The sequence below is a fragment of the Canis lupus genome, chromosome 6 (assembly GCF_011100685.1).
Source record: "Canis lupus familiaris isolate Mischka breed German Shepherd chromosome 6, alternate assembly UU_Cfam_GSD_1.0, whole genome shotgun sequence".
Taxonomy (NCBI): domain Eukaryota; kingdom Metazoa; phylum Chordata; class Mammalia; order Carnivora; family Canidae; genus Canis; species Canis lupus.
In genome coordinates, this window is record NC_049227.1 from 38,845,076 (window position 1) to 38,869,808 (window position 24,733).

Genomic DNA, 24,733 nt, shown 5'->3' on the forward strand with positions numbered 1-24,733 from the left:
CCACCCAGACCCAGGGCAGATATTCAAGAGAGTGAAGGAGAAAACACTCGCGGAGACTAGGAATTTAAAAAGAGGTTTATTTCATGCAGTTGACACAGCAAGTGATGTGTGCTGGGACAAGGGCTGAGGAGAGAAACTGCCCTGCTATGTTCCCTTCTCCCACCCTGGCTGGGGGGACACGTTGCTGCCAAGCTGCGCCTCAGATAGCACACAGACTGGGAAGACTGTCCACCGACCTAGGCTGGGGGCCCACGATGCAAAGCCCACCTGGAGGGGGACAAGCAGAGCAGCCCACAGGTGAATCAAGAGGAGGGGCTGACCTTTCCAGGGGCTGCAGCTGAGCAGGGAAGCCCACACCTGGGGCCCAGCGGCCCAGGTGCCTCCTGGGGTTAGCCGTGGCTCTGAGTCACAGGACTGGCCCTGGAGCATCTGTGCAGGAGGCCAGAGTCTGAGGCCAAAGGACCCCCTGCCCCCCACCTGATGCAGCCGCCCATAGTTCAGGTGCTCAGAAGGCAAGGCAGACAGGACACACGCAGGAGAGGAAGGGGTGTGTGTGCTGGTGAACGCCCCCAAAGCCAAAGACCAACCTCCTCCCAACCAGGGGCTGGAGTGAGCTGCTGCGTCTGCTTCAGGCCAAGCCAGAGACCATGCGAGCTCTGAGCACTGGAGGGCATAGGCTGCCGCGGACAGACACACAGCCACAACACAGGGTGGACTGACGGGCGCTGGCGCACCTGCCGGCCATAGCCTCCAGTTCTGGGGAGGCTGGACGAGGCCAGAGACACCTGCTGGGTGGACACAAGTGAACATGGGGGGTGGGGGAGAAGCAGGGGGACTGCTGGCCCCTGTGCAGTGCCCTGGAAGGTTCCGGCCTGGGCCCAGCAGCTGCACACTCCACGCGCCCGCCTCCCTCTGTCCTGCCCTCAGGGAGCTGTGCCCTCCCCACAACCCCCTGCAGCAGGCCGGCTGGAGGCCTCCCCGCCCGGCAGACCCAGAGGAAGGGCCCTCAGTCTTGGGACCTGGGCTGGGTGGCCGGCTCCCATCCAGCCCTGCATGTGGACAGGAGACAGGTTCAGATCCGCTGTCAGGAGCAGAGCCGGAAGGTGCCAACTGCTGTCTGTGCAGAGAGCAAACTCTCTGAAGCAGAATTTGGAGTCCTCTCCCCATGCCCCCGACTGTACACTGAGCATGAGAGCTCAGCGCCCCTGCAGCCCACCTCCCAGCCTGGGCCAGCAAGGCAAATGCCCGAGACCCCGGCAAACAGGATGGTCACCAGAGAAGACTAGGGGTTTGGGTGGCGCCCTGCACCTTAGGATCAGCCAGTATGGGAGGCAGAGTGGGACAGACAGGTGTGCACCCTTGGCATGACGAGCCATGAGTGCTTCACAAATGTCACTAGAAGACTATCTCCTTTGTCCCCAGGGATGGGGCAGGACGCTAGCAAGAGGTAGGTGAGGTGGTGGCGCTGGCACGGCCGAGGTGGGAGACGGGCGTGTGCTACTCTGCTGTGCCAGCCCCAGCGCTCCCCGGGCCCTCGTGGGCGCCCGACATGCAGATGGCCGCCAGACAGGCAGGGGGACGGCCACCACGAGCCCAGGTCAGCGCTTCTGTAGCAGTGGCTTCTCTGTGCGCTTTGAGACACTAACAGTTGTTCTCATTCATAAATACACAATTTTATTTGCTATTTTCAGGGGAAACTTAGGCATTAAACTGTAAGCTGATAAAATACGGATACCTAAAAAAGTATAAAAGTATAAATATCCCCTCAGAATAAATTTTAGTGAATTAAGTCTTAATATCTTTAAATTAAAAAACCACAAGCCTATCTATTATGTCAAGATCACAAATCAAACGACGCCACGTGGCCAACAGCGCACACAGCACACAGGTTCACCCCGAGGCCAACGCGGGGCTGCCCCCACCCTGGGCACCCCGGGGGGGACGGTTGCCGGGCCCAAATGTGTCCTCCAGAAAGACTGCGATGAATGTGAAGCCAAACATTTAACAACAGACAACAGACCTCACAGGAAGGAGGAGGTAAGTCCCAGGTGCCAGAGAACTTGGTTAATCAGGTTATTGGCAAAGAAGAGGACACAGGCGAGAAGCCTCCGGAAGCCCTGGAAACTAGGCACGCCCGAGCCTCCGCCCCGCTCGGCAGCGGTCAGAGCGCCCGGCGGCCCCGGCAAGGAAGCAGAGAGCTGCCCGCCTGCAGCCCCACGACAGCTAGGAAAGGTCTGTCCTCAAAGCATGCGAGCAGCGCTTTTTACAGGGGTTCTAGTAGGTCCAACGTCATGTCCTGTGGGCAGAGCCCGTGCAGGTTGTGTGAGTCTCAAACACCCCAAACCCCAGAGAGAACTGCATAGTTAGACAAAGAAGACGAGCGAGCTGGCAAGAGGGAGAGATTTGTGATGCATTGTAAACATCCGGTTTTCAGGGTGACCGGGAGTCTCAGCTCCGGGAGCCAGGTGGACAGGCCTCCGCCCCGACCTCCATCCCAGGACCTCCATCCCAGGCGAGACAAAGGCACTGACGGGCAACAGCTCCCCCACAGGCCCGAGGCTGGGCCAAACCCAACAAGCATCTACCTCCCCTTCAATGACTTAACGCATCAGTCCAAAATGCAGCAACACTTTCAGGCATCTCTAAAAAGTACAAACGCTGGGTCGTCTGTCCACACTGGGGAAGAAAGGATGCAAAGTTCTCTTGCCTGGAAAATGTAAGTGGAGAAGCCTCGACTGTTCCCGACGTGGTCAGGCAGGGGGAGCCTGGCTCTGAAGGAGGCCGGGCCTCGGGGCTGAGGCCCGGGAAGTAGTGAACACGCGGGGGCCGCCTCTCTCAGGAGGTACCCGCTGGGGCTGCAAGAAACTGCCAACCTCTTCCGCCGGGAAGGCAGAGCGACTCCCTGACCCGAGGACCAGGGCCTGGTGCAGCCTGGTGCACGTGGGTGACCAGTGGGCACCCAGAGCCTGTGGCCATGGCGCTGCAGCCACTTCCTACCAGCAAGGCCCTGGCTCCGTCACAGACTGTTTATGTTATGTTAGCACCAAGAGCGCTGTCCTTTAAATGATCTTCGGTGATTACAGGGGTTGGCTGGAAGCTTCCCGCCTCGGGCCCATGCAGCATGGGGAACACCGAGCGGAGGCCCCCAGGGGGACACCCACCTGGCCGGCACGCCTGCTCCGAGTGGGGACGCCCGGTCCCAGACAGGTGGTCCCGTCTCGCACCGCCCACCTTAGAGGCAAAAAAGGATCCACACCCAGATCTCTATAGAGAAATTGTCAAACGCAGGTTTCTTCTCACAGCCAAGCTTCCTCCACATGGCAGATCGTTGCAACTTGGGACAAGATAAAATGTTTCTTCAGCTGTCAACACTGTGCTTCTCACATCCTTGAACCCCGTTCTTGCAAAATCTGAAAATGCCAAACAGACAATGAGGACCTGGGTGCTGCACGGGGCTGCACCTTGTGGCCAGCTGGGAGCCAAGAGACCCTGAAGCGAAGCACCTGCTCCGGGAGCAGGGCCCAAGACCTTAAGTCTGCCTGCAGGTGGCTCAGGGGGCCAAGCACAGGCTGGAAGTCGGCCCAGCCAGCAGGCGCAGACCCTTGCTGCAGAGCCTGCCCTCCAGCTCTCCATCCCAGCCCAAGACAGACGTATGTGCCCCCACCTCCCACCACAGCAGCCAGCCTGAGACACGGGTGGGGGTCATGGCTCCTTATTAAGCGCCCAGAGGTCCCTGGCAGCCAGCTCCCCTGATGGCCGCCCTTGCTTGCCTTCTGCGGGTGACAGAGCCCCCCTGGGGGTTCAACAGCTCACCTGACAGGCAACAACCCCCGAGGCTCCAGCCTACATAGATCTGGGCTGCAGACGTGTGTACAGCCAGCGCCCTCAGGGCACCAGCGGTCCGCACCTCAACCCGTTCCTCTTCACACCCGTCACAAACCCGGCCTGAGCCCCACAACACACAGACTTGAGCTCCCAGAACTACCCCATCACCTCCACACCCGCCGGTTCAGCCTGCAGGGCTCACATCGTGCTCCTCAGTGCGCTGGCCTCCCTGCCTCAAGGGCACCAGCCCCTGCAGAGTCCATGGCCTCTTGGCCACCATGCCTGACCCTGTCCTTCTCCCTCCCCCTCGGCATCTCAGGGACAGAGCAGAGCCCCCAACTTCCTTCAGCCCCAGAAATCTGTGTATCCTGTCCACCCCCAAACCAGGCTGGGGGCTTCTAGAGGTCTGAGCACTGGCCAACCCCTAGAGAGTTGAACCCCACAGCCCAGGTAGAGGGGAAAGGACCACTGTGTCCCCAGGTGGGGGCTTCAGAGTCCGCACATCTCTTGCTGTTTAAATCCACATGCGCAGTATGGCTATGAAGCACCAGGTAACCAGGAGAAACACCCCGAGTCCCAGCTTGGCTCAACCCAGCCAAGGCCAGTGCTGTAGGAGGCAATGTGAAAGCGAGCCTCCAGGGGTCATCTTCTGCCTGAATGCCAGAGCTGAGAGAGATGGGGCCCTAGGGACACCGTTTCTGAGCCCTGGACATGCGCACAGCGTGGGACTGTGCCCTGGGAGGTACCAGGCTGCTCACACCAGGACCAGGTCCACAGAGACACTCTGGCCAGAAAGAGGCTCCCTGCCTCCCAGTGAGGCCTCGCCCTCCTGCTCCCAGGCCAGGGTGGCTGCCCAGGACACCGTGGTCACAGGAGCAGAGGCCCTGGGCACTCACATCCATGAAGCACTTGTTCTGAACCACTCAGGAAGGCACAGGTTGTTGAGGGTCACTCCAGCCTGTGCCCTGGTGCCCTACACACCCCTGCCAGCCCCTGGATGTGCCCGCCAAGGCTCCGAGGGCTCCGGGACAGCTGCCTGACATGCTCTCATGCTCTCCTGCCCACTGCGCCCATCTCCTGGGACCCCGCTTCACTCCCTGTGAGGTGCAGCCTCATCTGTGATGGAGAAGCAGCGCCCCAGATTGAACATCCCTCCTCAGGCCCCTAGGTTTAGGGAAAAGTCCAGGAGACCCCTGTCAGAGGGATGTGGTCTGGGGGAGCTGATGCAGGAGGGTCACATGCACTCCATCGGCCCTCGCAGGTCCCCACTGTTCCTGCGGTGCTGGCCCCAGTCCCGTCATCTTTGCTGTTTGCAGGGCAAGCTGGAAACCATGCTGAGGAGAGTTTCTGAGTCCACAGTGGAGAGGAAGCCCAAGCAACCGGAATGCCGCCCACCAGAGTGAGCCCCAATAACTACCTCCTGACGAGGATGGAACACCACCCCTAGGGCCTGTGTCAGCCACAACCCCATCTGTCGGGGAAAGCCTCTTCCCCGGGCTGCCTCCCAAGGCGGGGCCTGAGCCGACCACAGGGACCAGCTGTGTCCCTTGAGTAGCAGCACAGCCTGACATGCCCAGGCAGGTGCACCGTGTCATCGTGCGAAGGCAGGGCCCGCCCCACGGCTGCTCTATGACCAGCCCGCACCTCCCCTCCCACAGCCCAGTGAGTTGGGGCCACCGATGTGGCTTCTGCGAAAGCTGGTTCCCCTGTGCTCACACGGGTTCCCCCAGGGTGCAGCCGGGCTCTGACCACAGGCTGCTAGCACCACTCACTTTCCAGCTGGGCCAGGTTGGTGCCTGCTGCGCACGAGGCTGCTGAGCCCGAGGAGTGACCACTCCCAGCAGAGCTGGGCCACAGACACAAACTACACACCAGGTTGGAGTCTTGAGTGACGAAAGCAAAATACCCCCATGATTCTGGAGGTTCTCCATGTGCTGAATCAATACTGTTAGCTTATATTCAAGTTTCTTTTGACTTTCTCAACGTGGCTACTAGGAAGTTTGAAGCAACAGATGGGACTCATTCTGCCTATCTCCTGGCCTGTGCTCCTCCAGACCAAGGCTTGGTAAACTCCTGGAGAGCCAGGTGACAAATACTTGAAGACGGGTGGATCAAGAGGCAAGACTGAGAACGTTGTATAAAATCATCAAAAAGATAACTGAAAACGTAAATGCCACTCTTATTTTGCAATCTCCAGTCCAGACCTCTCACAGCGGGACGGTCAACCTTTCAGGGCTTAGCTGGCCACATGCCTTTCCTGAGCTCCCAGAGCAGAGGCTGAGGAGCCCCCAATCTGCACGGCTTGGTCCATGACACGGGTAGGGAGGGAGGACTCTGGAGGGAGCAGGGGAGCACCATGGATGATGTGTGGCTTGCCCACCTACAACCTGCCCTCTCTGGGCCTCGACTCCCCGTGTGCAAGATGAGGGAACAGAACAGTGGCCCTTGCTAATGGTGAGCACAGCTGGGCTCTGGACCTGGACAGTGGGAAGAGGGACGGGACACAGCAGGGATGTGAGCAGCAGTTGGGGACCAGGACGTGTTTGCGGAGTCCCTCATCACAGGGCAAACAGAAAGAAGGTCGTCAGAGACTCCTCTCTATCAGCATCCCACTCCTGAGGCTTTGGTGTCAGGACTGAGGTCCCCCCCTAAGGCACAGCCCTGGCTCTGTGGCCCTGAGTCCGTGGCATTGTGACAGGATGGGTAGGCCTGTGTCCTTGCCCACTGACACCCACAGCGATGAGGTCCTTTCAGCAACTGACACATGGGGTTCTTGTGCACCCCAGCCTGGGTCCCAAGGCCACCCACGTGGACATCCTAAAGGAAACAGACTATAGCTCCACCCTAGACAGCTGGCTCCACCAGAGATCTACAGTCAGCTTCTAGCGCAGAAGGTTCTCTGTCCACTACAGGTATGGGAAAGTGCAGCAGAGGAAGGGCTGGGGTCAAGGAGGCTAAGGTGAGTGGTCAATGCAAGGGTGACAGAGCTCACCATGACATTTACACTTAATCTGAATCATCCCCATCGTGACCCGTCTCCTCGTCGTCACTCTGGCTCGGCACGCAGCATGCGGCAAGGGAGAAGAAGAGAGGGCACCGTCAGTGCAGGCTGGGACGGGGTGGCGGCTGGGGAGCCCACCCACAGAGGCCGTTTCCCCAAGGTGGTGGCAAGTATGGGTGCTCGGGGGCAGGAACGCCCTCTGCCCTCTGCACAGGCGGACCAGCCTCGTGTCGGGGGTCCTGGGTCCTGAACCCACACGTGCAGACATGCCACAGAGGAAAGCACCCGATTGTTCCTGAGCCTGGCACTCCTAGGGCTCTACTCTGCCCTCCCTCTTTCTAGTGAGGAACTGAACCTTGCCCCAATAGAGGTGTGGCCTTTACTGCTGGCTCCAGAGAGGCAGTGACCTCCGGGCCACAGTGGACAGTCTAAGAACGTGACAGGGGTGAGGTCAGTTGGCCAGGGAACAGGAAACTGATCAGTCAAGCAGGCAGTCATCGATCAGTTATCAATCAATCTCGTCTGTGTCACCGAGAGCAGTAAAATCCCTGGACACGGAGGTGGGTGACATCCCTGGTGGGCAATGTTCTGCGTGCTAGCGCCGCCTGTCAAGACCCCGCAGAGGAGCCCTCACCTGACAGGTCTCCGGGCCTCTGCCCCATGCTCTGCCCTGCTGGACCTGAGCCCTCGCTCTCTATACTCCTGACGACAAACCACACCCCAGGGTCCCCTCAGTCAGCGAGTTCTGCAAGCCTTCCCAGCAAATCTCGGATGGGTGGAGGGGTCTGGGAAGCCCCTGAGCTGGCGGCCGGCGGTGGAAGCGAACCACCCTTGTGTGGACCATTGTCCTCACTAATCACTAAGCTCCCTGCCCGACGCCTGCCTGGAGCCGGGAGGCTGACACTCGCCACCCTCACGGGTGCAGCACTGCTAGAACCAGGCTGCACACGGTGTCCCCAGTCACAACCCCTAATCCAGCCCTGATGGTTTTCCATGGTGTTCCGGGGACCCCGACCATGTTTGGCCTCTTGGGGAGCTCCCGGCACGGCCCTCATTTAGAAACCAAAGCAGCTATCACACTTCAGACCCAGGTATTTTTGGAGAGAAAAACCGGGCTACATTTTCAAAAGCAAAGGGATTTGTGGTTGTGCCTGGAGCTTCCTCAGAGCACAGACGTAGCCTTTCTGCAGCAGAAAAGCCACCGGAGGGAAGTGAGCTCAGGACACCACCCCGGTAAAACTTTCCAAGTTCAAACATCAAAGTCTCTAAAAATGAACAACTTACAGAATTCTGCAACTGCTCAGAGAGATGTGCCTCCTTATGAGACTGGGAGCTCGGGGGGCTCGGTCACCCAAGACTCAATGGGCAGCACATCCCCAGGCCCAGCACCGTCGATGTGGTCCTGACCCAGGTGGGAGGCGGAGGGGCCTCAACGCCACGTGTGCAGCTACGGTGCTGCGGGCCAGGGTGGGGACATCCTGGGTACTGGACAATCGACCCCTCGTGAAGACACCCGACTTCTTCATGCTGTGAGGACAAGCTGCCACGAGCTCCGTGAAGACGGCCACCTCGGGAAGGCTAACATACGTGGGGGCAGTGCTGTCTGTTCCTAAGCCGACACCTCTAAGACAGGCCCTGAAAGAGTCACAGGGCAGTTCTGGGCCAGTGGCATCGACCAGAGGCCACCTGGGAGGGCTGAGACTCTGAGAAAGAATCAGGAGCCTCCAATTAATGACATCAGTTAAAATCCATTGGGTTCTGGTCCTTTCCTGCACTCATTCAAGTGCCCTGTGGCCCTGAGCCTTCACCCGGGGTGCCCGCCACAGAGCCCTACCCCCTTCCTTGGTACCCCCGCAGAGCTGGCTCCAGGGCCCAGGAGTGCTGCCAGGTAGAGTCAGCCATGGGCAGAAGCATCTGGAATCAGTGACCCCAGAAGACGTGCCAGCTGCTGCTCTGTGTCATGAGACTAACCCGAAAACGAGCAGCACGGCTGTCCCTGCACACACCCTGGGGCGATGGAAGAGCCAACACCCAGAGGGAGCCGGTGCCGTTTACACAGGGACCAGTCCGTGCTGGTGCCTTGCTGAGGCCACGCTCCCAGGAGTCTGAAAATCGTATCATCTGCAGGATCTGCTCCTTTTACAAACCAAACAAGACTCCCAAGACCAGGGTGGATGCGGCTAAGGCAGGTGCCACGCGGGGGGCCCCCATTCTCCAGCCCTGATGTCCCCAGTCCCTGGGAAAACAGCCCACCACAGCATCACTTAGAAGACAAACTTGCAGAAGCAGCTCTGCCTGCCTGAAGGTGTTGGCAGGGGGCTGTGGAAGCCCCAGAAGCTCGCCTCAAGGGGCGGCCGGTGCTCAAAGACCCCTCCCTCTATCACCCATGGTGCTCTGCCCACCGACGGCCCATGGGACCCACGGGTCCTTCCTTCCCTCCCAGGCTCTGCTTCTGATACGTCAGGCGAGAACTTGTGACCAGGGACGAGAGCATGAGGTGCGTGGGCCCTACTGCAGGCCCAGCGCCCACCCGCCCGCGGTCACCCACCTTGGCTTTCTCACTGGGCTCACTGGCCGTGCCGTACGGGGAGTTGTGCAGCTCCTTGGAGACCACGCAGAGAAACTCCGCCTGGTCCTCGCTCCCGTAGTTGTAGGAAGAGCCGATGCTGACCAGCTGCGAGGAGAGAAGAGCGCGGCGTGGGATGAGTGCTGCACACGTGTCCAGCCCACCCGCCAGTGGGGGACTGTAGCCTGCGAGCCTGCGCCAGCGCCAACCGGCACCACAGACATTAAGGAACAGGGTTCAGCCTCGAGGTTTCTAATGAACTCACAGAAAATGAAATCCCAAACACGTGTACACAGGGCACACACGTGTGCGGGCCACCCCTACACGTGCACCACGCATGCGACGGGCCATCTCGGCTGGGCCACTCAGCTCTTTCGGGTTCCGGTGGGGCCCACAGGAGTGGGGGCCTGATGCTGGGAGTTGGGGGGGCAGTGGCGGCGGGCTGAGAGCAGGTTGGGGGAGTCACGGCCTTCAGTGTAGGGCCGATCCCTTCACACGGGTTGGGCACACGGGAAGGTGAGCTCCCACATGCTGTGCCTGTTCCTGCTGCAGCTACCAGGCCTTCTGAGGGGAAGGCAGGGCTGATCTCCTCCCAGCAGGGCCATTAACCTGGAAGGGCACACTTGGCGTGGGGGGGGGGGTGCTGGAGGGGCCGGGGTGCGGGAGCCTGGATCTCACAGATGGACGCGGGTGAGCTGCGGCTTCCACTCTCTGCAGGCTCAGCTGTGTGGGAGCCGTGTGACAGGCAGACACACGCACAGCTGACCCGCCTGCTCATGCGCATTTAAATGCAAAATGAGTCCAAAGGAAGCCTCACACTAGTGAGGCTTCCCAGGGCAGAATTACTGAGCTGACAAGTGCCTTGAAGGGCCCTTGTTCCTTGGCCACACACGCTGGAGGTGGCCAGGGGCAGGGGCACCAGAGCGGCAGCGTTGGGGCAGCAGGCAAGGCTGAGCAAGGAGAGTGTGCTGGGCAGCACACCTGTGTGGCCGGAGAGGGGGGAGCACAGGAGCCGGCATGTTCTCCCGCCTCTCTGGGAGGTCGTTCTGGGTTCACGGATATCCCTGGAGAGATGTGCCCCGGCACCTGTGGACCCTGGGCGGGAGAGGGGCGGCTCTGGGTACAGACTGAGCTGTGGGTGCGCAGCCACCGAGAGGGCCGTCTGCACGCAGACGACGTTCTCTTACAAGGCACGTGAGCCTCATCGAGGGCCCTGCGCTTGGCGCCCACACCCCTTAGGGTTCTGGGCTCTTACCCACAGCACTTCCAACTCCTACTTCTGGGAAGTAGAGCATTTCTCCTCGAACAGGACTGGCTCTGGAGCTTCACCGGCAAGAACCGGGAAGACACCCTCCAGGGACAAACTAGGCAAAACAGGTAAGACTCAGGGACGAGAGGAACCTGGCTTGTGCAACGGACTTGGGATCTTCCAGAGGAGCTAAGGACAAAGCCTCAGGCTGAGCACAGATAGGAAGACAGAGGCTCACACAGGAGATTCTCCCTCTCAGCGAGAGCTACAGAGGAACCTCACTCCAAGTGAGGGGGACCCAGGTCAACACCCCAACTGCTACCTACAACTCCCGTGTCCCCAGCCCTTCTCCAGGCTGCACGGTGAGGGAGCACACGAGGGGCATGGGACGGGACGTGCGTCCCTCCGGACCAGCCACTCACTCTGCTGCCCTCCCCCGATTGGAGGGAGGATGCAAACACCACAGCTGTCTTAGTGACATTTTAAGGGGATGCCAAGCATGCTCTACAGTGTGATCCACTGTTCCAAAAGACCCACAGAAAAGGTATGACCTTTAGAAGGGAGCCTGGGGTGAGCCTGTAATTTACCGCCCTCCCTCCGGGCAGGACTGCTCACCGTGGCCAGAACCTGTGTGGGATGGAAGCCAGCAACACTCAGAGGCCCGAGGGGCCCTGGCCACCAGGGCAGGTGCTACCTGGGGCTGGGGGCTGGGAGCAGTGAGAAGTTTGTAGAAAAGGTACTAGCAATCATCGAGCATCCTGGACGTGCTCACAGGCCCACAGCCAGTGGGCAGCAGCTGTGCAGGCTGGGAGCAGGGGCTCCACAAAAGGAAGGGGCACTCCCACATCCTCATGTCAGGCCAGGAAAGTGGAGGGCACAGCTGCGCCAGAGCCGAGGGCAGGAAGGGGACCCGGGGGCCACAGAGCAGCCCCGCTGGGAAGGGCATCTGTGCCAACTGCAGCACAAAGGAGCCGAGGCCACCATCTGCTCAGCCAGCATGGGAGGGGATGTGAGGGGACAGGAGGGCAGGGCCAGGCCGGGATGCGCTCAGGCTGTCGATCCCACACACACGGACAGGCCAGATGGAAGCACAGAGAGCAGTCCTGGCAAAGTACGGGCTCAGGTGAGGAAGAGTAACCAAGAGAGAAGGGTGGGCTCCAGCACAACTCCACCCCCCAACATCCGTGACCGATCCAATCAGGATGGGGCACAACTCCACCAACACCTCATTACCAGTCCCTGGAGGCAGCAGGCTCATGGCAACCCTGCTATAGGGGTGGGGCCTCACCTGCTCGAACTTCCACCCATCAGACATGGTGGACACCATCTGGGTGAGCTCCTCCTCCTGACACTGCAGCACACGGTATACGTGCTTCACCGGCACCTGTGTGACGACAGCTGCGGCTGAGACAGGCCCCGCATGCCCCCTGCCAAGTCCGGGGACAGCCCTGCAGATGACGCAGGGGAGGATGACGCCCCTCGGGCTCAGGTCGTGGCACAGAGTGACCTCCCCCACCCAGCCTATCATCCAACAAAGCAAAACAGGCCGAAGAGGTGCCTTCGGAAAAACATTTTCTACCCCTCATCTGCCACCAAACATGTTTCTATTTCTAAATTGCAAAATTCAGTGAGTCATGCTCCTGAAACCCTGACAGCACCCTGGGCTAGACATGAGCACGCGAAGACTGTGCCCGGAAGCAAAGGCAGCCAGGAGGGGACGGCAGCGTGGCTTCCGAAAAGCTGGTGTGTCACCTGCTGCACCCACCCACCGACCTCCACCGAGTTGTGCTCCAGGCGCAGCCTCTGGTGCTAAAAGCACCAGACTTGCCCGCCAGAAGCCTGACCTCGCAGAGCTGCTCCTCTGGCAGGCTGCAGCGGCGGCCATGATAGCACAAGAGTGACCACCACATGGTGGCAGTGGCTCATGCCGTAATGGTCACAGCCTCACTTGTGACAGTGAATGACACTGGTGCTCTCAGCCCAGGCCCTGAGGAGGGACTCCCCTGCCCCCAGCACTCAGATGGGTGCTCTGCCCAGCTGGGTCATGCTAGCTACAGACGGGACAGCTGGACGAAGGGCGGGAAGGGAGGGGAGCGAACTGTGCCTACGTGGTGGGCCTCGGAAGCGGCAGGCCTATTAGTCACTGGTCTTACCTGGGAAGTTTTGCTGTCTCGTTCTCTAATTTTGTCCTTTACAAGTTTTATTAGTGAGGTGATATTGTAAAATTCCGCTTCCTCCAACACTCCTAGAATAGAGAAAAATAACTAATTTTTACCAGATCCAAAAATAAATGTTTCTCCCGCATCCTCCCGTGGACCCCACAGCCCCATGTGCAGACATGCTGGCTCTAAGTGGGGTGCCCCAGGATTAAGGGCAGAGGGCACGTTTCCTGCACACACTCCTGGCATGTGCCACTCCAGGTGGCCAGCTGGGCACACAGTCCCACATGCATCTATCCCAGCTTTTCCCTGGACGCCCCTGGACAGAACTTGGAGACCTCCCCACAGCCTGCGGACCACCTGCTGCCCTCACGTGAGGCCTGGGCTTGGCGGGTAGCTTTGTACAGGTCTATCATTTGGTGCCTCAGTTTCCCCATTCAACTGGAAGCCGAGGGGTTGAGAGCGCGGCTCCCAGCTCTAGGACTCTTGCCAGTTTAGGGCTGCCTTTCTTCCCCAAGGCTGCCACGTGTGCTCCACCTATTCAGGGACTCTCCAGTCCCAGGACCCCTTCCAGGGGTTCCGGAAGGGCCGTGCTGGCCACCCTGGCCAGGCCTCACTCTATGCCGTGTCCCCAAGCAGCGCCAGCAGCTTGGGCTGCGCCCTAACCAGGTGTCCAGGTAGCACAGTCAGAGGGGGCGCCTGGGGGTAAGCAGCTGTACCTACAATGTCACTTCTCAGGATGGCGTGTGGCCATGTCAGTGATGAAACGCAGACCTGGTGCCATCCTGTCGGCCATCGCCTCAGACCTGTGGGTGGGGACTGAGAGGCTTTGCGAGGGGGCACCAGGACCGTCCACACACTGCGCTGGCGTCCACCATGGGCCCTTCTGAAAGCATGGTATCGAGGTTGGTCAGGAGGCAGGTGATGAGGCAGGGTGGCAGGGGCCTGTCCCCAGAAAGCACCTGCCTCTTAGCAAGCTGTCCCAGGATCGGGCTGTGAAGTTTAGTCTAGAACTAAAGGGCTCCACAAACAGCACGGAGGAAGGCGCCCCAAACAACGTGAGTGCATGTGCATGCAGAAGGCCCCTTCGCAAGATGCAGGCTTGGGTCTGGAGGCCCAGGAGAGAAGCACACCAGGAAGTGGCAAGGAGCGAGCCCACTTCAGTCCCGGTGGTTGCTACAGGACCCCAGTCCCTGCAGGAGCCAGAGCCCACGCTGGATGGAAGCGCCTGGACCGCCCAGGGCCTCCCTGACCACTGAGCTCCCTACTGGCTGCTCTGAGCGCTGGAAGGCTTGAGAACAGGTGGAGCTCAGAGGTGAGGGTACGGTGGTGCCTTGGAAGGAGAGCACACTGAGACCAGGGAGCACCGGGATTCACCTGGCAGGTGTGTCCAAGACTGCCTGAGCCAAAGCAGCCGTGAAAGCGAGCAGCCTTCCGCGGCAGGAGCCCCGGCCCCAGCAGCCTCGCTAACTAGGCTCCTGAAGCGGTCCACAGCCCAGGTGACCTGTCCCCCTGGTGACAGCAGTCCTGATAGACCACCCCGGCCAGCAGCCTCCCCTCCTGGAGACAAGCGCCTGGGGGGCATGTGTGAGAGGCAGCCTTGAAGCAGTGAGGGGACGCAGGCACGTGGGATTTCTGCAGGGGAGGATGTGCAGGGCCTGCTCCTTGGCCAGCTCGGGCTGAGAGGTCTGTTGTCTTAAGTGACCAACCTGTCCACTGGGACCCCCGTTCCCAACTCACCTTCCTCTGCGAGGTCTTTGTTAATGACCAGCTTCCCGTGTCTCAGGTAGTTCAGCACAGGCCCAAAGTATGTGGGGTCTCTGTCGATTAAATAGGCACCAGTTTCATCCTACAAAGAACAAAACCCTGTGAGTCCTGAATGTGAAGGCCAGGATCTGCACGTGTGACACCAGGCCACACGGAGAGCGGTGCGGAGGCACAGGGGTCGTGTGTGTCCCTTAAGCCACAGTCAGCCTGCGCTGGGGCTCTGCAGGGAGGGGGTTCTGGGGGCCTCTGGCTATCGGCAGTCTCGGGTCTAGGCCAAGTCAACCTCCCTTTATTTACTCAGCAGCGAGGGAACTGTGTAGGGACCTCTCCTTAGCCGCAAACATGGCTGAGGGACGGTTTAGCCTCCGTGCCATGTGAACGCTATGAACACTAACACGAGTAAGTGAACACAGACTCTCCCCCTGGGCCCCGCAGCAGGGCCTTCTCATCCTGGGGTAGGGGTGGTGCGTCCGAAGCACACAGAAGAGCGACTGTATAGAGAGGCCTGACCTCCATGGCAAGGTGGCCCTGGGGTCCCTCAGGGAACGCTGACCAAAGGAGCCACACCCCATGGGCAGCGTCTATGAAACAGACCTTCAGAAGGCACTTCACCCACACTGGGTGGCCTTGGTTCCTCCCGGAGGGTCAGGGCCCTTTGCTCAGCTGCCAGCAAGTTCCCAGCACAGCCTGGACCAGGGACATGGACATGCTGACCTGCGCACAGCAGTGGGGGTACCACCAGCGAAGGGGAGCCACAGCCGTCTAGGAGCCGACCGCACTAGGGATACCGCGCATCTGCCCTGGGTCTGCTGGGCGGGTCTGGCCCAGGCCGCCTTCTAGCGGGGCTGCCCTGCAACCAGGGACCCCGCCACCATCTCCCTCTCTGCCGCTGCCCGTGGCGAATCCTGCTCCTCCGGCAAGACCACGTCCCCTCCCTGCGGCCCCAGGGAGGCCTCCCTTTGAGTCAACAGGGTAACCCCGTAAGTCAGTGGAACAGCTGATGTGGCCTGAAAGCAGCTGCAGGGGCTCCTGGGCCTCAGCAGGAACATGACCAGCTGAGACCCTGCAGGATGGTGTCAGCATGTCTATGGGGCGAGCGTGGTGGTGGGAGTATCTGAAGCTCCTGGGTGTGCTGTGCCTACGGACACCCGACACAGGGAGCCAGGGGGCATCCTGATGGCAAAGCGACACCCGCGTTAGGACCTGACTTCTCACCCAGGAGCATCACCTCCTGGACTGTGGGTGGCAGAGCCTGGAGGTTCCAAGGGCTCCCTGCTCTTCTTACATCGTCAGTTAGGGCGCTGGGACCTGGAGCCTTGCTGCTCAGCAGGCAGGACCCGGGCACTCAGCCCAGTCTCCTGCCAGGACAGGCCACGGCCTGCTCCCCTGTGGGCTTCTGTCCCCCAAGGCGGTGTCCCCACTGCACAGAGACCTCCCGAGTTCATCCTCATGTTCTACCCACCATCTAAGTTAGACACTGCCCCATGGACCCCTGCTTTCTGTCCGTCTGGACCCCTACTATTCCCCAAGCAAGGCCAAGGACCCCATGGACCAGCTTTTGGAAGAAGGATGCTCTACCAGTCTCTCTACTGGCAAAAAGTAGCCAGAAGGGACCAAGGCCTGGAAAGAAAGGGATGGGTTGCCACAACATGAAGTCCGGGGCCCGTCCCCACCCCACCCCCAGGTATGAAAAGAGCCCAGGGCTTGACATTTGCACATCACCAGGCTCAGAAATGACTCATCAGTGCACTGCTACCTTGACACTGGCAAGCTGGCAAAAGGTCAAGATCAGATGGAGAGAGGGCTTGTGCCACCTTCAGGGCATCCCAGGGGGCCTCCCTATCCCAGTGGGCCCAGGCCCCAGTGGGCCCAGACTATGAGTTCAAAGGGACAAAGGGACCATCATCACACTGCGCTCCCCCCTTGCGGAGCAAGCCTGAGCTCCAGTGCCTGCCCTGGTACAGGGCAGGTTATGAGGTGGTGCACTCAGCCCAGAGGCCGTTTTCATGCCGCCTCCAACATGCCCACCCTGAAGGGAAGCACAGAGCTCTCCTCCTGAGGCTGCCTGGAGGCCCACCTGCCTGGACCCAGAATGGTAGGTTCACTGAGTGGCCTTGCGTGGGAGACTGTGCCACCCCCTGCCAGTGACGAGCCAGCTTGCCCAGCCCTGCCACCAAGGAGCAGCACTTATGGAAACTCAAAAGTGGTTTCTCCCATGAAGTCCCGCCAGGGCTCCCTGGACCGGTTTCTTCTTGGGGATTTGTTTGGAGCAGAAGGATTCCAAGATCAGGTGGGGCCAGGCAGCAGCGTGAGTACGCAGTGCTCTGAACTGGGCTCGTCAGAGGGGGTTTCAATTTCCACAGGCAATGTGGGGGTCCTACACCAAAACCCCAAAACTCCACCAGGCTTTATCTTGGGCGACTGCCTAGATGATCACAGACTGACTCTTAGACACACACATGTAGGCAAGACCTCCATAAACACTACGTGTCTGAGCACCTGAGCATGCGCAGCATGCTCTAGCGCTGGCGAGCGCGGCCGAGGGCTGGCTGCAGATAGGTACCTTCAACACTGGTGGGCGTGCCCACAGAGGTGTGAGGGGCCTCAGAACCTCACATGCTTCTGGAAATGCAGCCCTGGGACCTCACTTCAGAATATAAGTCTTAGGTTCACTTACGCAAAAGCCTAGAGAAAAGCATCTTGGCAACACCTACACTGGAAACTGGGGAGTGGTGGGGGCATGGCCGCTGGCTCTCCATGCGGGCCTCGCCAGCTCCACTGCACCAGCACGCGCAGGCAGGAGCCCGGTCTGGTCACACAACAGGCAGCAGGGGACTGGTGGCAAGACTCGCGGGTCCCTTGTCTCCTCTTTCTGTCCTGTCCTCAATTCATAGAATAAGCGTGTGCTACATTTGTGGAATGGCAAGCTTTGCTGTTGTGTTGTTTGTAAAAGAGCCAGAATTAAGACTGCTTTCTCGACAAATCATTTCCCTCTATTAACCTTACCCACTTCTCACTGAGTTAGCGTTTGACCTACTTGTGAAGTGCTGGCTTTAAAAATATACACCTACCTTAAAGGGCTTAACAGGGAAGCTGGCCGGGGAGCTCCAGGGAAGCTGGAGTACGCAACAGGGGCCAGCTGCCCACAGCTGCCAGTGTGCCCACGGGGAGCAGGGCGGCCCAGTGATGCCCAGGCCGCCTGGATCCCACCCCAACTGGGACCCACCTTCCTGGCTGAGCTACTGGGCTATGGGCCCCAGGCGGGGAGGCTGCCGGACCACAGAGATCACGCCCTGGCCACGAGCCCTGATTGCACAGTCATTTTCCGAGAGGAGCCAGTGGGCAAAGGGAGGGCTAAGCCCACATCACATGCTCTCCCAGGAGACACCTAACCTGCAGCTGTAACATGGAGGCGGCGGAGTGGGTAAGGCTGATTTGAAACCACCAAGAGAGCTCCACACCCCGCTCTGTCCATTCCTTTCTGAGCCCACCCAGCATCCTTAGCCCATACCCCTGGGTAGGAGGTAAAGCTCTGCAAGGGGCAGACTCATGACTATACCACTCAGTAACGAGCCCCAAGGCTGAGTTCTCCTTGCCCACTCTGCGTCCAGAAGTAAAACCTGACCCGCACATTAAAGGGAGGATTGAATGCACTGCCCAGCAAAGCACTGTGGATAAAGTGGGGGCTGCTCGTCCCTCAGGGCCAGCCGCTCCCTCAGCCCAACCACAGGGTCCTGGAAACGGTGATGAGGAGTGAGGATCAGGGATGTCAGACTCTCACCAAGATTCTAAATGGAAAAGAACTCTGTTGGCATGAGAGCTCTCTATGGAGCGTCTGCACTTGGCCCCATTACATCACCTTCACGGCCTCCACGAGCACGTCGGGAAATGGGGGACACCGCACCACTCCGGTGCAAGAGAAGCAGCACAGCCACTGGAGACTGGCAATGAAGAGGGCTGAGTGTCCTGAGCTAAATGGGAGATAAATTCTGTTAAATCGCCCCATTAAAAGCTAAATGCAAATGCACAGAATTCTTTGCACACAAGCATCTGCAATGAATCTAACAAGAAATACTTAGCTTTTACTCTGAAGCTATCCATTTTAAATGACTATTTCAAATTCCTGCACAAAACTTTCAGTCTCTATTCTCTTGTTTGTTTTGTTTTCTCATTTGTCAACCCTCCATCCAGAAGAGGATGAGACGTCACCGATTCCAAATGATGAGGTGGAGACCCAGAGAGCCAGGACTACACAGGGGTGGTTCAGAGTGACCCATTCAGTCTGGCAGGAGCCAGGGGCACTGAGAGGAGACACCACGTCAACTGTGCACACACTGCAGCAGGTGCTGGGTCACCCTGGGGCAAAGGGACAGTCCTGGGGAGGTGCTGAGCGGACCTGCCAGCCCAAGGGCCAGCCATCCAGCTCACAGCTGCTATGAACATTTATGTTGCAAGGCAGGGCACCGTCCATCTGCCGGGATTTCTCAGGTGCTCCCCTCCCTAGACACATTCCAGCTACAGAACACCTGCACGTAAATCCTCCACAGATATCACATTACTTATTTTGGTGGCGTGAGTGTGTGTTTAATATAAAACTGCTGCATGAAAGACTCAACTAGAGATGGAAACAGGTGGGAACCATGGTCGGTTGGGGCAGAAGCTCCACACAGGGATGACCCAAGGTCCTTGGCTGCAGTGCCCCTCCTCCACTGCCTCGGAGGGGAGGTCTCCTCAAGCCTGGAGTCCCCGGGCCCCAGGGCGACAACCACTCCGCGCTGGCAGCCTGACACTCTGCAGCAGGGGCGCCTTGCCAGAGGTTCATGCTTAGCCCCCGGCTCCCATGAGGCGCTCAAACCCTCCCTGCCAGCTGTCCCCACAGCCATCGCCCTGTTGGCTCCCAGGTGGCCTCTGCTCTCTTCCTAACCCTTGCCCTGCTGGCAGATCTGGTGCAGAGTTTACCCTCCCTTTCTGCTGGGGCAGAAGGGCAGACCCATGGCTCCTCCGCTCCCTCACCCAACCTCCGCCCTCCCTCCTGCCCACTGCAGTGGCTAGGCGTGGTTGGCGCCCCGCGCTGCCTGCCTCTCCCTTACCTACTTCGGCCTATCTGCCAGAGCTGGCCCAGCTCATCACCTGCAGAACTGCCGTCACCCAAGCCTGACGTGCAAAACTAGGCAAAGATTCTAGAAGCCCCACTGCTGAGGAAACTAGAACCCCCCAGAATGTGGACGATGGGAAGAGACACTTGTGCACACCCACATTTGGATGCCTTGAGCCTCTTCCAAACATGTGGGCGGATGGTACCAGAATCCTGAAGCTGTGTTCTCCAGGCTCAAAGACCTCAAGTTTCTTACAAGAAAACACGGTGGCTGCCCAGGAAGCCGTGTCCCCCCCTCCCCCCCCCAACGGAGCACATGCTCCAGTCTCCGAAATCGGGAAGCTGCCCTTGGGCCTCTCCTGAGATCAGCCAGGAGCTCTGGGTGGAGCGCGGAAGAGGCCGCCAGGGAAGCATGGGAGACACGCCGCCCTTCCCGGCTGGCGGAGCACAGGAGCGACCCACAGGTACCAGGGTTTGCGGTGACTCAGAGACTATGTGCAGAAACGTACAGTAGCAAGAACAAATTCTAAAGTGGAGAGAAAGCGTTTGTTTTAAAAACAAAGTACAGGGCAGCCCGGGGAGTGATCCTGGAGACCTGGGATCGAGTCCCATGTCGGGCTCCCTGCATGGAGCCTGCTTCTCCCTCTGCCTGTGTCTCTGCCTCTCTCTCTGTGTTGCTCATGAATAAATAAAATCTTAAAAAATAAAAATAAAATAAAAACAAAGTACAGAGTAAAGTAGAAACGGCCACGAGTCATCTGTTTGCTGCAAGGACCCAGCACAGGGCACAGGGTCCGAAACTCCCACAGCTCCTCCGTGACTTTGGCTCAGAGCGGCACACCGACTCACCCTCAAGTCGCACAGCTACGTAAGTTGGGTCGAAGTCAGGCCCGAGTCTTAGTCTAACTCTGCCACCAGAGGAGACACTCCATCTCCCCAGGACCCACGGCACACCAGCGCCAGACTGGATGTCTCTGGTGCTCTGCAGTCCAGGGAGAGCGGCCCAACTAAGACCTGGTGAGAGCACCCTGGCCATGCACACACCTCCCTCGGTGCAGAGCCAGCTCCTTTAAAGGACCTCCAAGCATCCCCTCACAGGTGAAAGCGGCCAGACACCCTGGGAACAAGCAAGCACCTCAGGGTTCCCATAAAACCCAATTTGCAAAATCAGGCAGGCGGACAACAGTTTTCTGACCACTGCTCTGAACGAAGCCTAGTCACTATGCAGTGGGCAGAAATAGGAAGTGCTTTGCAGTGACAACCATTTCCTCTCGGGCTGCCCTCAGATGGCTGATGGTAGGACAACTGCAGGCCCAGGGCTTGTGTCTGACGTCTCGAAGCAAGTTCTTCACACTCAAGGCAAGTCCCTTCCCAGGACTTTCTGACCTGGACTCACTGGCTGGTTCAGGTCCCAGGGCTGTCCAGTTAGGTGTTCTGTGAAGACCTGCTGTGCCGGGGGAGGGCAGGGGCCCCTCCCTCCACTCGGGTCTCAGACCAACCACGGCATGCGGTCAGGGCTAGGAACATGCTCAGAGCCACATCCTTGACCAAAGTGTGAAATGAAACGCGCCCAGTCTCGGGACACCCACTCAGAGCCCCAGACAGGATGACCCGGCGCTCATGGGAGCCTGGGATGCTCTAAAGAATTCGGGAAGTTAGCCTCTTGCCTCCGATTTAGTTATACAGAACATATCTGCTCTTTCTACTCTAAGGAATCCCCACTTCTTTTGCCAAGTGACTTAAAAGTTTGTACTTCCACCCACATCCCTCATCACTTGGCCCTGTCTGTAAAATCTCTTCCACTATCTTCCCAATCCTGAAACTCTTGCCAACACCAAGTACACCCAGAGTGAGCACAGGCAAAAGCTGCAAGTGACATGTCATCAGAAACACTGTGGTCACCCCAACCCTCAAAGACCCATTTGATGCCACAGCGTCTGCAGCCCGAAGCCTCCTGGCCCCGTCAAAGGACAAAAGCTCAGGTTTTCTCTGGGCCTGGCTCAGTGACAGAGACTGAACCCACCTCAAATCCTACTTAATCCCAGTGGTTTCCAACCACCAAGTAGCAGTATTTCCTGTTTCCCTTTTAACTCCTAAAGCATCTCCACACTGAAACAGAAGCTGATTCAGCTCTGAACAAACGCTAACCTGTTTTCAACAATGCCTAATGGGCCAGGTAGCATGGACTACCAAGAGACTTAACCCAAATGAATCACACGGCAAGTATTCACAAAGCACTTCCGGGAAGGAGGATCATACCTGGCCCGCCCCTTACAAGAACCTGGGAGAAAGATGACCCAGACAGCAGAGGGGCAGATGCTTGAAATGAATACCCCAGACACAGCCCTGCTGGAGGAAGCCCCAGGAGGAAGTGAGAATTCACACTTGGCCAGTCTATAGAGAACCGCCAGCGGGCCAGAGTGGGCCGGAGTCAGCACTGAGACAAAAGGGTAAGGATTTGGAGCCCAGAGTTGGTCCCAGGCTCAAGCCCAGTGGCAGCCCTGCTCCCCATTCTCCCCAACAACCTGTCTGTCGCCTTCTTCAGAAAAGGTTCCATCAACTCCACCTCTCCCAGAGGTTTATGTGGTGTTTAAGAGCAAATTCCAGGCACTCTCCCAGTGAGTCCCAACCCAGCAGGTTCCTACAAGGTTCCCATCTCCCCTTTGAATGTCCCCACCCAACCCTTATCCAAGCACCAGCTTGCTGCAGCCCAGGTGCTCAATGAACACGGGTCAAGTGCCCAGCAGGAACCCTGCACCAGGTCTGTGCTGACGTCCAGCCCTAGGGACAGCTGCCAGGTATGCTTTCATTCATTTTAACTATGCAGTGAGGGCTTCGAGGTTTTCACAAGTGAATCAACATCCTGTTTCTCTTCCATCATGTAATCACTGGCGTCCCACTCCTCCAAACACCCCTTCCCCTCCACCCTCAGCCTCCGGTTTCTTACTCAGGATCTAATTATCTAGGAGTGAACCTCTGGGATGTTCTTTCATCAGAATTGGTGGTGGTGGTGGTGGTGGGGGACCGAGAAGGATCCAGTATCTCACACGCGGTTTCTCATCTGAAGTAAAGCATTCTCCCCTCCCATAATCCATGTGAACTCGCATTACTATTTCTGGTAAATTCCTGTTGCCTGTTACAAAACCTAACCCTTACTATCAACTATCTTATGAGACAGAAACTGTATCTGCTGCGTTACCTTCACGTTCTAAATTTCACTTTGACGATTTGGAACTCAAATGTGGGTAAGCACAGGACGACGGTGACAAAAGGCAACCGTTGCATGTGCGTTCTGGTGGGTTAATCACCTCCCCCAAAGGACTGTTACTGTGGTAGAGCAGTTTTAAGTCATTTTGAGGCAGTAAGATAAAGGGATGAACTGCCTTAACCGCGCAAGGTAGAGGTAATTGGCTTTGAATCAACTGTTTGTGACTTTGCGTCAAAATAAATAAATAAATAAATAAACAAACCCAATGGACAAGAACAATTTAAAATCTGATTCAACATACAAAGCAGGATCTCCCGAGTAGAAAACCAAGTGAACGAAGCACTGTGGCCCAGTGTTTTAAAACAAACAGTAAAACATACCTGTCTGCTATAATGGGAGAATCAGGGCAAACAAAAGCCTACTTCTGCCCTGGAGAGGATGAGGATGCCATGTTCTGGGAGGTCAGTCCCCCAAGAGTGGAGAGCTCAAGGGGCAGCGGAGACCCTGGAGCTCTGGCGACCCGATCCTGAGGTCATGCATGCCACACCAAGGATGGTCTCGGTGGCCTTCCCGAACTTGGAGAGGGAGCGGAATCTTTCTGGGAAGACTGACTTGCACGCCTGGCAAGCGCTGAGCTGGCGCGGCGCATCGCCAAGTGCAATTATGTACGCTCAACTGAGAAGCCCCAGGAAAGTTAGAAGGTTGCGAACTGCCTGGGATAAATACAGGGAACACGTACTCTCGCAGCAGAGCCCCGCCGGAGTTTCAATCCGGACGGATCCCCACCAGCTCCTCCTCCGCCACGCCAGCCTTACAAAGGTGATAATCCAGACGGTGTCCGTGAGGATCCGACCACAGTCACGAGCACTCAGACGAGAGGCGAGCTGCACGCCGACCGGTCGGTCGGGAGGGCGGTGGGGTCGCTGCCCCAACGAACTCTCCCGCCTCGTCGCTCCTCGCTGCCCCTTCGCACACGACAGGGCGCCAACTCTCCAAATGCAAGTCACCGGGGAACGCAGGTCACCGCGTCGCCCCCCCCCCCCCCCCGCCCGCGAGGTCGGACGTGTGGAACGCGAGCAAACGAGAAGTGCGGGGACTCAGGGGCTGAGCGGCCCCCAAGGACCCGGGGCCCGGGGGGGTGGTGGGAGGGGGAGGCGGCGCCCCTAGGCCGGGGGCCGGGGCTCTGGGGCTGCGCAGCCCGCCAGGACCCGGGGCCGCGGGGGGGGGGGAGGGGGAGGAGGCGCCCTCACGGGGGGGTCGGGGGCCGGGGCTGCGGAGCCCGCTCGGACCCGGGGCCGGGGAGCAGGAGGGGGAGGAGGGGGAGGAGGCGGCGCCCCCAGGTCGGCGGCCGCGGCGCTCCGCCCGACGGCGCCCTCGAGCTCGGGCGCCAGCCGCCTCCCCGGCCCGGGACGCGCAGGCGGGCGGCCCTCACCTTGTCCGAGTCCAGGTCGGGGTCGGCCTGGCACAGACGGTACAGGAAGGATTTCGGGTCCCGGCACAGCGTCTGCCGGGTGGTGAGGAAGTAGGTGCCGCCGACGTTGAGCCGGACCCACTTGGACACGCCGCCGGGGCGCTGGGCCAGGGCGCCGAGCCCCGCGCTGCAGCGGCGGCACAGGCCGGCCCCCAGCCCCGCCCCGAGGCCGCCCGGGGCCGGCGGCAGCAGCTCGCAGTGATTCTCCGCCATGATCCCAGCAAGCCCCGCCACAGGTCCCCTCTACCGGAAGCGTCCGGCCTTTAATACTGTCCTCCGAGCTCCGTCCCGCCCACGGGTCCGCCCTCGTAAAGCGCCCGCCCTAGTGTCACGCGGCAGGCGGAAGTTCCGGTCCGGAAAGGCGACCGGCCGAGCCCCCTTCCGGCCGGAGC

At 59.1% G+C, this 24,733-nt stretch overlaps 1 protein-coding gene across 2 annotated transcripts; it reads right to left on the reverse strand.

The window, feature by feature from the left end:
- Positions 1-1,651: 1,651 nt before the first annotated feature.
- Positions 1,652-24,556, reverse strand: KCTD5 (potassium channel tetramerization domain containing 5). 2 transcript variants are annotated; one of them, XM_038540684.1, is made up of 6 exons: positions 24,303-24,556; positions 14,541-14,649; positions 12,795-12,886; positions 11,930-12,025; positions 9,375-9,500; positions 1,652-3,410 (listed from the first exon to the last, which is right to left on the reverse strand). In XM_038540684.1, exons 1-6 carry the CDS (start codon positions 24,552-24,554, stop codon positions 3,381-3,383), a joined length of 705 nt encoding a protein of 234 aa, XP_038396612.1. In that variant the 5' UTR covers positions 24,555-24,556; the 3' UTR covers positions 1,652-3,380. The 2 variants fall into 2 exon arrangements, with proteins under 2 accessions (XP_038396612.1, XP_038396613.1); XM_038540685.1 differs by lacking the exon at positions 1,652-3,410 and adding an exon at positions 3,425-8,461.
- Positions 24,557-24,733: the final 177 nt, after the last annotated feature.

Excerpts from the sequence above, each read along its gene's own strand:
- KCTD5 (XM_038540684.1), bottom strand. The coding sequence starts at position 24,554 with ATGGCGGAGAATCACTGCGAGCTGCTGCCGCCGGCCCCGGGCGGCCTC. Across the intron at positions 12,887-14,540 it reads CAAAGACCTCGCAGAGGAAG|GAGTGTTGGAGGAAGCGGAA; the intron begins GTGAGTTGGGAA and ends TCTCTATTCTAG. Across the intron at positions 12,026-12,794 it reads GAGACAGCAAAACTTCCCAG|GTGCCGGTGAAGCACGTATA; the intron begins GTAAGACCAGTG and ends GTCGTCACACAG.